Source organism: Micropterus salmoides, unplaced genomic scaffold, assembly GCF_014851395.1.
Source record: "Micropterus salmoides isolate LMB-PRFRI ecotype aquatic unplaced genomic scaffold, ASM1485139v1 Ms_hic_scaffold_21, whole genome shotgun sequence".
In the NCBI taxonomy this organism is placed as follows: Eukaryota; Metazoa; Chordata; class Actinopteri; order Centrarchiformes; family Centrarchidae; genus Micropterus; species Micropterus salmoides.
In genome coordinates this window covers 1,693,057-1,705,409 of record NW_024041262.1, presented here as the reverse complement: position 1 = coordinate 1,705,409, position 12,353 = coordinate 1,693,057, and the positions used below count along the sequence as shown (strand labels likewise).

Genomic DNA, 12,353 nt, shown 5'->3' with positions numbered 1-12,353 from the left:
CAGAGGTGGAAAGTCCATTTTGCAAAGTACAACTTGTTAATGTAATGTAAAAACCCTAAACCCTGAACCCCAAATCCTGTGTGACTCCCCCGTCACCACTGTGGACTCCTTCAGCTTCCTGGGCACCATCATCTCCCAGGACCTCAAGTGGGAGCTGAACATCACCTCCCTCACCAAGAAGGCCTAGCAGAGGATGTACTTCCTGCGGCAGCTGAAGAAGTTCAGCCTGCCAAAGACAATGATGGTGCACTTCTACACCGCCATCATTGAGTCCATCCTCACCTCCTCCATCACCATCTGGTACGCTGCTGCCACTGCCAGGGACAAGGGCAGGCTGCAGCGCATCATTCGCTCTGCAGAGAAGGTGATTGGCTGCAATCTTCCTTCTCTTCTGGACCTGTACGCCGTATGGACTCTGAGGTGAGCAGGAAAGATTGCAGCTGACCCCTCCCACCCCGGACACAAACTGTTTCAGACTCCCCCCTCTAGCAGGAGGCTGCGGTCCATCAGGACCAAAACCTCTCGCCACAAAAACAGTTTCTTCCCGTCTGCAACTAGCCTCATTAACAAGGCCCGGGTCCCCCACTGACACTCTCCACTTGCAAATGATACAAATGTCTCTGCACATGTAAATACTGTTTCATCTCGTGTCGGGCACAGACCTGGAACGTCGCTCATATTTGTTGTTGATTGTTGATCTTTGTTGTTGTGTATTTTTATGTTGTAAGTTTATATATTTATATGTACACAATATTCTCTTCCATTGCGTTACTTCTGCACGGCACAGACCCAGAATAATGCACATGTATATATCTGCAACGTTGTTCTTCCATTACATATTTATATTTCTACATTTATTTATGTTGACTGTATGTTTGTCTACGTGTAGCACCTTATCACCACAGCAAATTCCTCCTATGTGTAAAACACTACGTGGCAATAAAGCTCCTTCTGATTCTAAATCTGATTCTAAATGGCAAAGAAGAAACTCTGATCTAAATTATTATAATCAACATTTATTCATTTAGCTGACACTTTTATCCAAAGCAACTTACAGTCGCTATATATGTCAGAGGTCTCATGCCTCTTGAGCAACTAGGAGTCAAGTATCTTGCTCAGGGACTGAATGGTAGATGGGTCACAGTGGGGGATTGAAGCCGGGTCTCTCACACCAAAGGCATGTGTCTTAACCATTATGCCATCGCCATCCTGTTGGGTCATCAAGCTACCAGAAACATCCTGCACCAGTCAAGTACTAAAATGGCCTTTTTGCAGTCGTCGGCAGGCAAGTTTAAATTGAATATGGAATGAAAGCCAGTTCATTTGTAATAACTTGATGTAAATACTTCATTGATACAGTATTAATGCTTCAAATGGAACTGATATCAAGTGCCAATGTCACAGACTCTCTCTCTGTCCTTCCTCTCCAGCCACAGTTCCCCTTTATTGCCATTTTCCATTCATCCACCCCAGCTCTTGGACCTTCCCTCCTTTCCTCATCACCTGACTGCCTCATCCATCGACACACCTGTTCCACTTTTCTCATCTGCTCAGTGTTTGCCAGGCCTTCCCGCCACTTCCTCACCTGCATCTCATTTTCTCATCCGCCAGTTCATAGAGCAGCCCAGGAGCCTGTACCACGAAGCGAGTTCAACATACCCAGGTTATCTTTTCGTTATCTGTCTTCACTAACCCTAACAATCGGGATAAGAGGTCACACGAAACTGGTTATCAACTCAGTAAGTCAACGCAGGGTTTCCCAATCCAGACACAAGCGCGTTCACATAAAAGAGGCGAAGTTAGCAGTAGACATGGACAAGTCTGGCCTCAGAGCAGCCTATTTTACAAACCAAGAGCAATCTGTAATACTAGACAAATAGACATAGTATCATAGCTGCAGCTGACACATGAAGGAAGACTGAAAACTGCCAACAGTGTAAATGCCTAAATGACCTATGATATGAATATGACGATTTAATGTGTTCTTATGGCGTTTATGAAAATATCAGCCTTATTCTTTCATCTTGGCGATGTGTCGGCATTTCCACATGAAAAGACTCGGGCACTGAATGAGTTGTCGTTCCAACTCCTACCTCAGAACTTCTCATCCCTTCAATAATGAGATTCACTTATTTAATGCACTCAAAAATGTTCCAAACACTGTTCTAAATTAACTTCATAAAGCAATGAAACAAAAAATCACTTCATACCTTAAAATGTGCTCAAATAGTGGTTGAGAGACTGAATCTCAACATTTAAGCTACTGAAAACTCACAACACATTACTACCTGCGCCCACATCGCAAAAGGTGGCACGCTACATGAGCAGCCTCTGTAAAACGAGATAACTACTAACCTAAAATAAACACATTCATATTAAACTTAATTTTAATAGGCCTACCAAACTATATGCTCATAATATTCAGCCTCACATAAGAAAAATGACACAACAATTTTAAATGTCAATGAGAATATCACAGATGAAATGTAAAGTAACCTGTCAAAACAAACTGTGACGAAATGCATTACAATTTTTGTCAATGTGTAACAAGTACAATGTTAAAGATGGAAGAATGTACAAATTAACCTATTACTGTTCTAACACAAAATTGTACTCAACGACCTAAATGCATCAGAATCACACATTGTATGTTCCTGATTGGAAGAACATTAGCCTGCTCCAACCAAAATCTCTTCAGTATGGTTTGCTTAATCTGTTGCACTAATAGGCAGCACGCTACAGACATGCTTTTATAGGTGAGCCTTTGATAATTTAGCTAAAACTATAACCAACTTAAAAAAAATGTGACAAAACTATTTCAAAATCACCGCCACAATGTACACTGACTGGCACAGCACGTACAAAGTTATGAATACCACAACAGTGACCAGTGACCTATGGTCAATTCACGCCATTCCTTTTAATTGGTACTGAGCCTCAGTGTGATGGGACTGCATTTGTTTGAGATTTAAGACAACCGGTGAGAGTAACAAGAGCTCCAGTCAAATCCAATCAATCCATCCAAATATACAGGTAGAATAAGGATGATCATCAACTGTTAGGGTGTCCTCTCTCTGAAGAATTTCTGACATTTCCAACCAAAATATGAGCGTTTCCAAGGCAGGCTTTAAGCATTTGTCATGGCACAACAACCACATTACACAGTACAATGTGCATTGAAATGAATGGCAGAGTAGGAGTGAAAAAAAGGTTATACCAAAGGTTATAATTGTTATTCATCAAAGTTAGCAGTAAGGTTATAGGTGGGATCAGATTCACATACCAGGTGCTTTTTCCACAGGTGCTGACGCCGAAGCACCATAGTTTTCACAATCAGCATACAGGGTACACATGCAAGCGCAATCAGCACCAACAAAATCTGGATCCCCATCTACAGATTCAAACACAGAGAGGTTAAAGAGCTGTTGGTGATGTGTAGCAGTGATCAGAAGGTGCAAATCCCCTGATCAGATCCTGATGAGGCCTAACTCAGTCCTCCATCTTTACTGCTAGTACTTTGCTTCTCTGCAACAAAGTCACTTGTTACAGTTATTTCTTGTTTTCATGATTGCTTCAAATGAGAAAAAATACTCTTGACCAGAGCTGGGCTATAGAAACACTATATAAACACTGGTTGTGAGAGGATAAAAACCCTGTATATGATGTTGAGGAAGTGATTTACTGTTGATAGGGTCCATTGCTTGGTGAGGTACCCACAGCCAATCACATTACTGGAACAAAGCTAGTTTGTGCAGAAGCAAAGAAAAGCCTGAGCTTTTCATTAAAGATTTATGTAAAATGTACATAAGGTTAACTTTCCCACTTCTTGTGTACGTCAATGTGAAGCATCTGGAACAGTCTCCCATGTAAGAGATGAAATGGGGCTAGGCTAATTATGGCTCCATTTGCAGCCGCCTCCTCTACTGCATGGGGAATAAAATTACTGTGATAAAATGTTTGCCTTATCGCCCAGCCCTACTGTCAACCTAGTAAGCTAGTAAGAAAACGTAGACTGGTACATACCACATACCTAGCTGTGCAAAAGTGTTCCCCAGTGTGACTGCACTGTAGGTCTGGTAAAGGTTACTACAGTAGTTTGAAAGAATGTCCTTTAACTGGATGACCTCAGTTCAAGGGTCACTTAAGCAAGAAGAAGCCCTACAGAAGTCTCCTATCCTGAAGTAAGACACAAACTTCCTGCCAGCTCCAGTGTATCTGTTCTGTAGCTGAAACTGACCTCTGACCAGAAGATTTATGCAAGTATTTAATTACTATTGTGGGTGTATTTGCTATGATTTGCTGTGTACCTCTCTACCAGGGTTCAACTATACTAGTGCTGGGAGAGGCAGAGGGGTGGATGAGGGAGGGAGCACCTGTCCCCTGTAGAGGGGCTTGTTGGTGGGGTCGTTGTAATTGAAGAGACACATGTTGATGAAGTGGATGAGCAGGCTGGGCGCGTCCTTGGAGGTGAAGGCGTCATAGGCTGTCCACTTGTAGAAGACCAGCAGAATGAGGTAGCCAAACAGGCTCGCCATAAAAACAATCTCTGGGATGAAGCCCAGGAAGATGTTCAGCGGCTTCTTGAAGTACCTGCAGTGCAGGGATATCAGTTAGCAACACAGACGAGGCAGGTTACCTGCAATGTCAGTGATGGAGAATCAAGTGTGGAATGTGTAAGTAGTAATGTTTCGCTTTGCTGATGTTCCTGTTCTGAACCCAACCAGTAAATCATGAATGTGAAGGTGTTGGAGAGCAGTGGCAATGTCTACCAGAAGAGCTGATACCTGACAAACTGGATCAGTATGTTTCAATAACAGAACATGGACAGACTTTACAATCGGGGTAATTGTTTCATTATGCTCCATGAGTGTTCTTGTATCCATTCAGATGGATATAACAACCCTAATAAACCTGAGTCCTAACTCAAAACATATCCTGCTGGAATCCTGCTTCAATTTGTAGCGAGTGTCAACGGTACTCCAGGTGATGTGCAGTCAGAGAGCAATAAGGACATAGAGGATGACTTTTCATGCTGCAGGCAGACCAAAATGAAAGCACGTTACTTTAAAACAGAGCTCATGTGGAAACTAAACAGACTCACTGACTCTGAAGCAAAATTTGTTAACTTTTTGATTACATCACACATGACAAGGGAGCCTGATATCAAAATCTATATTAAATTAAAATAAAAACTTGGAGAAAATCTAAGAAAGTAATTTTTGCCTAAAGAGATGTATTGTGTTGAAAGCCTGTGGACATACAGGCAAAAACCTCAAACGATTTTAAACCTGTCATAGAACATGTACAGTTGTACATGTACCAATTTTTGGCAGTTCTGACTAGTTTTAGGGCCGCAGTATGCTTCACACCAAGTACGTGTCAGATTGTCCTCCAATGCTAATGTTTTCCAACTTTACAAAACAAGAATATCTGACTACCCAAAGTTTTAACTTCTCTCTTACGCTCTCCTTTTTGCTATTTTTCCTTTCCATTCTTCATTCACACAACTACTTTCTGTGCAACCTGAGCACAACACCCCGGACATCTGTCCAGAAGTGTGTTAACCAGATCTGTATGATTAATCACATCTCGCCTCTCTCTATGCCAGCTTTAAGAGTGGCCATTCAAATCCAGTATAACCACTTTTGTCTTCAGGCATTGTTGGATGTATGACATAGTTCATTTAAAGGATACTGAGAGATACTGAGACTGGCTTACCGTGTTTAAAAATATATGACATGCCTAGTTAAGAGATCTAGTGATGATGCTATAATCCTGTAAATAAACGGAGTGAAATTTAAGAAATACGCCCACAGGTTTAGCTGTTAACTTCCAGCATTGGTGTTGAGTGTAGCACTTACAGGTGGTTGAAGAGACTGAGAGACACTCCAAACAGCATGTGGATGACACCCAGGATCACAGACATCTTCATCTTAAATGAGTTGAGGAAGGTCAACTTGTTGGTGGCAACATTCCAGATCTGCAGAGATGAGAGAAACATATGCGTGAGACCAACCTGGGTGTGATGGTTCCTTATCTTTCCTTTGTTGTGGTGCATTTTGGTGAACATAAACCAAATATATTTTAACTCTACATTATTTCCTCCAGCCCATTGTTTCCTACTGAAGACATACTGTAAATATGCTCACAAACATATAGTTTCATGTTTAAAAAGGCTGAGTCATTTCTTAGAAAACAGCTAATAAGTGTACTTTTAGTTTATCAAACTAACAGGAGGAAATAGTGCATTTGTTGGGGACTCTTTTCAGCAGCGGATGAATCCAAACGTGGCGCTCTAGTGAGTATCTGGGGCAGCACGACGGTGTATGCGGGACTGAGACAGAATAAACTACAGTGTGTCTGTTCATGTTGATGAAGGATACAGAACATTGCCAGCCTTGTCCCTGAAGTTAACAAGCCCAAGGTAAATATTGCACGGTGGTTCTAACCAGAGAAAAGTGCCAGCTATTTATTTATTTTATTTATCTTGTTTTAGTGAGTGTACAGGTTTTACCGGGTCAATTCCAAGTGGGTAAGGCCCGTTGAACACACCAGGAACTGCTGGGTCTAACTGTAGAACTGCATTTCCATCAAGTGTATCAAACCTAGGACAGACCAGCAGGAAATGAATGTATTATTGAAATTAGGCAGATTATTTACAAGCTGCGGGTTTTAGAGGGAACACCAATACATTTTAGTACATAAATCACACATGCTATACCAGTAAGATAAATAAAATCACATATCCCTAGGATTTTTCCTGAAAGCTGGAAAATAGACAGTGTTCAATATACACTTTCAAAACAGTTTATCCATCCATCCACTAATATCAGTGATATGAAATGTGAGAAAAATAATATGACGGCTGAACATCGGCATAAGATAGAAGTAGAGTTTAAATCAGAGAGACACGGGGGGAGATCAATCTTTTCATCTCACTCTCAGAAAAAGCAAATATGCCTATTTTCTTTTTTAAAACAATTTTCATGGAAAATATGTTCGAAAATACAGAAATTTAAGCATGGTGCTTAAATGAATCTACAGATTTGAAAAACTAGACTGAAAATGCAGTGGTTAGCACTGTCGCTTCACAGCAAGAAGGTCGTGGGTTCAAACCCTGGTTGCCCTGGACTTTCTGTGTGGAGTTTGCATGTTGCGTGGGTTCTCTCTGGGTACTCTGGCTTCCTCCCACTGTCCAAAGACATGCAGACTAGGTTAATTGGTGACCCTAGGTGCGAGTGTGAGCGGTTGTTTGTCTATGTTTGGCCCTGCGATGGGCTGGCACCACGCCTTTTGCCCGATGTCAGCTGGGATTGGCTCCAGCCCCCCGCGACCCTGTACGCAGGACAAGCAGTTGACGATGGATGGATTGAAAATGCAATTGAAAAAAAATCAGGCATGTCCACGCAGATCTGGTGGCTGACTTACGTCCAGTTGGCTCCTTTGGGGCCAAACATTGGCCTGACGCTCCATCCAGAGCCGAACATGTTGAGTGACTTGGAGAAGCAGTCATTGTAAATGATGCCAGTGTAGATGGAGAAGATCCCCATCAGCAGGATGATGTAGCGACCAGCAAACACCATGTTGAACATCTACAGAGACACACAGCAACTTAAATAAACACCATATGTTGTATGTTTATAATAGTTGTACTGTGATGTTGAACTCTAAAGCTTTTTATTACTTTATTCATGGTTTATGTCTTACTGTACCTCATTGTCGCTCTTCTGGGCGAGGAGGCGAGTCTCTCGGATGACCAGATAGAGGGCAGCACAGGTCATCAGCACACCGTGACCCATGTCACCAAACATCACCGCAAACAGGAAGGGGAAAGTAATGATGGTGTACGGAGCTGTAACAGGTAGGAAGGGAAGGAATGAGGCTCGAACTATCAAAATCCCACAAAAATCTGTCTAATCTCAATCAGTATTAAAAATTCCAAGCTGCAAGAAGCTGCAAATGTCAGATAAAGAATAACTTTGTTCATAGGCTGAAGGTTGAGGTTGAATTTACCAGCTTTTACGGCCAGTGTAAGGTAGTGAAAGTACAGTGAACCTAAACATATGGAGTGCACATGTATAACATATAGCAATAATAATATTTAATCAATGCAGAATTAAAGGAAAACTACTGAGAACTTGTAGAATATTGAAATTGCAATATATTTATATAAAATAATTTATTATAAATTACATAATTTATGTGAGGAGAGGCGAGAGGAAGGGTGAAGGTGGTTCCTAAACTGCAACAGCTAACATGATAAATGAAGCTATTACAGTATTCTCTGTATAATGTATATTTCCACAGCACACTTCCATCAGAACAGCAACAGACATATTATACTCACCTCTCTGCTGCTCTCACGTTCAAAAACAGTTTTTATTCACTAATTATTTCCAGTCTATTCCAGTTTGCCCTTTTTTATAGCAGTTAAGCAACTGTTATTGATACTTCTGCAGACTTTTCACATTAAAGTCTTACCAGGAAATAGAGGGATTACGCACTTTGAGAGGCTGAAAGGCATCTAAGAAGTTGAATTACTGATAGTATCTTAACAGCAATTCAAGAACGGCTAAATGGAACCACTTGACATAATTAGTGAATAAATACAGTACTACTCTAGCAGAGGGAATTAGAAATAAAGTCTCTAATCCTGTTTCTAATAACCTCTGCAGGTGACGTCAATTAAAGGCTCTGACCACCTTTGACAAGTTAGGATACTTCTATAATAACCCACTCTTGTGACACACAATTAGTTTTGCATGATGAGTGGTATAAAAGAGAGAGCCACAACACTGTTTTAATGTGTCTTGACAAACACTGAACCAAACTGCTGATGACAGTGCATCCAATATCATGCAGGAGAGCATTGGAGATTTCAAAAAGCAAAGTCCTTAAAAAGACTTATTGCTGCTGCACTATTACACGTTTTAGTTCAAATATGAATTAATATGATGAGCAATGAATCCAAATATAGACAAATGACTTCCTGTATGACCTGGATTAATTTCCCGGTAATTTCCAATGCCGTATGCGTCAACGATGTTCTGGAAGCCTGATGTGAACTTGTTGGTCTTATTGAAGGTAGGTGGAGTTTGCTTGGTCTGCATCCTGTTGAGGATGGACGGCACTGTCGAGCCGCTTCTCTCCTGTCAAATAAAGCCGCCACTTATCAGCCACATACTGCCCATGTTGTACTGCCAAGACCAGATGACTTACACAGAGGCCTCCACTCAACATCAATGGCTGTGAACTCAAAATAGTGTGCTCACTTCAGTTGTGACTGTATGTATGGCTGTAAAACAGTTTCCACAATTATGTGCAAATACAGTTTTATCCTCTTTTGAAATGTGGAAACAATATGCACAACAGCTGTAGTATCATTATAGTTTATTTTTCTTTACACATATAGTGGGGATAATTCAAATTTCAGTTAAACTTTACTTCAGTATGAAATTGATTATGTGATCAGCGTAAATAAAACAACCAAACTAAAAACAACTCACCGTCCCTCTGCGCAGAGCAAACTGGATGGAGTCCAGGTCTGAGACAGGACACCACACCTCAGCAATTAGACACTTCTGGGTGACATCGATGTTGCAGAGGTTGAGCGTGTGGTAGATGGCCTTCATCTTCCTCACCTTAATGAACCACACCCGCATGGTCTTGGAGGCGGCCTGTAGCACTCGCTGACGGTGGTCCTCTGTTTGGTTTAGAACCTACAATAGCAGTGTGGAGCAATTTCTTTTACATTCTACTGTAGATCCTTGTTCAATCAAACTGGGGTGCGTTTTCCAAAAGCATGGTTGCTAACTACGGTAGCAACTTCCTTGGTTGGAACTATGCAGTTGCGACGCAACTGTTTCCCAAACACCTAGTTCAAACCATGGATATAACTAAGTTGGTAACTTACATGGTGTGAACCACTGGATGTTTAGATGGCGCAGGACCTTTACAGTGTCTGTTGGCTGACCTGAAGTGTTATAATGACATCAGTGGTAAACAAGTGTATCCAAAAGCCTATAAGACTACAGTCGTAGCTCACTGTCATGGATATATGAAATTACCACAATGTGAATGAAACACCTAGAATGTGCAGTATTTGCGGTGTAAACATGTTGGTGAATGGCAAAAGTGGACTGATCTTACTGGCTCCCAGGCCTAGGTCATGTTCCTGCAGTCTGAGTTAAGATTCTGGGTAAAATGCTCTATTGTACTAGAGTGCAATGCATTGTATCTAGATGGCAGGCTCAGAGTAGAGCAGGCCTCTCAAGCAGAACCAGGCTTTTTTCCAGGCTTAATAAGGCAAACTTTGGGAAACCACAGCACTATGAAACAGGACAAAGGTCTTTCACAGATAAGAACTAATGCACGAGAAAACACCCAGCAACACTGTGAGGGCTTTTGTAATTTGATTCAAAATACATGTTACACATACATCCTGTTGTGCTAAGTTTCTGATTAATGTCTTGTTGTTTAGTGAGCAGCAGTGTAACAAAGAGTACAAAGGCCCTTTGAAAGAATTACTGAATTAAAAAATAAACTGCACCGCTGAAGTTAATGTGGCTTAAACAATAAGCAGGCTTTACTCTAAGGCCAGCCACCTCCATGGAAACTGACTATTACTTTACTCTATTTTGAATTTATTAACATTTTTCTGGTTTATTTAATGTGTGTGTAATAATAGTAATGAGATGTAAAGATCCATCATATTGACAAACGTACCATCTGGAGGTCATCGATGCGGCTGTTGACTCCAGCCAGCATTTCCTTCCTCTCCTGTGGGGTCTCTGGACACGGGTAGAGTGAGGCACGGAACCTGAAAAATTACACCCACCAGGAGAGTCAACTCACAGCATCTAACACATACTGTACTTTCTCCTGGTTTCCTTCTGTCTTACTCATATTTTATAATGCACATGATCTGTTCACCCTTTTTTATGCATAATGTTAAAGCTAGGGTAGGCAACGTTGAAGAACTAGCAAGAGATAGCTAGATTCTGAAAGTATCCAACTGAAAAAATCCCCCCCTCCTCCCTTTAGGCCCCCTCCTTGACAGCTGACAGCTTTCATGAAGAGGGGAATAAAATCGTTTTTTGTACCGGGCTGTAAACATTTATTTCTGCTGTAAATTGGGCATTTTAACATTGGGGTTTAAGCATAATTTATACTTCGGCATCGAGTCTACGCCGTAGACTACAGCGTCAGCTACGCACGTAGCCATGCATTTATACTTCAGTGTCTACATCGTTCTGCAATTACACCAAAAACACCAAACGCTAGTTGGCGGTAACGCTACACCGTCAACTGTGCAGACAAGAGCAGTGTTGCCGGCGAAGCAGGCTAACTTCTGGTTTAGCCCTCTGCTAACTTGAATGGTGGTCAAATTATATACATGCAGCTGTTATCGACCAAATGGATCACAGTCTGATAGTGAAACGAGTAATTTCAGCTGCTGGTTTGGCCGCTAGTAAAATTTACTTCAAAGCACGGGGCACTTCCTGTCGGCTCGGAAGCATTGCGAGGCTACCCAGCCGACCAATCACAGTTCTTACGGTCCGCATTGTCCCGACGTGTAGTTACATTTCTGAGGAGGTGCACGTCAGGCTACGGCGTAGGTGATGGCATAGGGTTCGATTCGATGCAGAAGTATAAATCACACTTTATGGTGGCTGACTCGCTTTTGGAGCCAGACTCAAGTGGTCATTCAAGGAACTGCAGTTTTTGGCACTTCCACGTTGGCTTCATTTTCAGAACCACTTCACATATTTCTATTCCAAAAAGTCCAAACCTTTCTCTAAAAAGATAGAATATGTTTTCCACTCTGAATAGTTAGCATAGTTAACTACATGCCATCGGACAAAATGTTGAGCAATTGTAAATGGTAGTCCAGACTTCTCCACTATTTTCTGTTGTAGACCTTTATGGCGCTAAATCCCCTTGTTTACTATTCTGGATAAACATTCTTCTTATGGATCCATCTGCGATTATGGCCAGAGTCAGTCCTGCCACATTCTTCCATTTATTAACCATCCTGTAAACATAGCCATATTCACTGTTATATCATACTTAACATAACTGCACATGCCTAAACTCAACCTTCAGGATTTGGCTCCTGTCCATAAATTGTGGCATCTGTATGCAGCAAAACACAAGGGACAAGACAGGCTAACATACAATGACATGTTGTATTTAAGTTGTATGCAATATTCAGCTAGATTTTAGGCATTTTTCTTCAATAACACCCACCCCTCACAGATCTTCTTCACCCTGTTCTTGAGCTGGTCACCTTGGAAGAAGATAATAAACACTGATTTGTGGACTTGGTCTCCCTGTTGGAAAGAGAAGAAGTT

At 41.5% G+C, this 12,353-nt stretch overlaps 1 protein-coding gene across 4 annotated transcripts in view; it reads right to left on the bottom strand.

Moving 5' to 3' along the window:
• atp6v0a1b (ATPase H+ transporting V0 subunit a1b) overlaps window positions 1-12,353 on the bottom strand; it is a 42,826-nt gene that overhangs the window by 14,719 nt on the left and 15,754 nt on the right. For all 4 annotated transcript variants that reach the window (XM_038736217.1, XM_038736218.1, XM_038736219.1 and 1 more), the window contains exons 8-17: window positions 12,250-12,332; window positions 10,726-10,819; window positions 9,507-9,719; window positions 8,999-9,149; window positions 7,713-7,852; window positions 7,429-7,592; window positions 6,515-6,605; window positions 5,862-5,980; window positions 4,374-4,590; window positions 3,284-3,391 (exon numbers count right to left, since the gene is read on the bottom strand). In XM_038736217.1, the coding sequence (XP_038592145.1) occupies window positions 3,284-3,391; window positions 4,374-4,590; window positions 5,862-5,980; window positions 6,515-6,605; window positions 7,429-7,592; window positions 7,713-7,852; window positions 8,999-9,149; window positions 9,507-9,719; window positions 10,726-10,819; window positions 12,250-12,332 (1,380 nt within the window). The remainder of the gene's footprint in view (window positions 1-3,283; window positions 3,392-4,373; window positions 4,591-5,861; window positions 5,981-6,514; window positions 6,606-7,428; window positions 7,593-7,712; window positions 7,853-8,998; window positions 9,150-9,506; window positions 9,720-10,725; window positions 10,820-12,249; window positions 12,333-12,353) is intronic.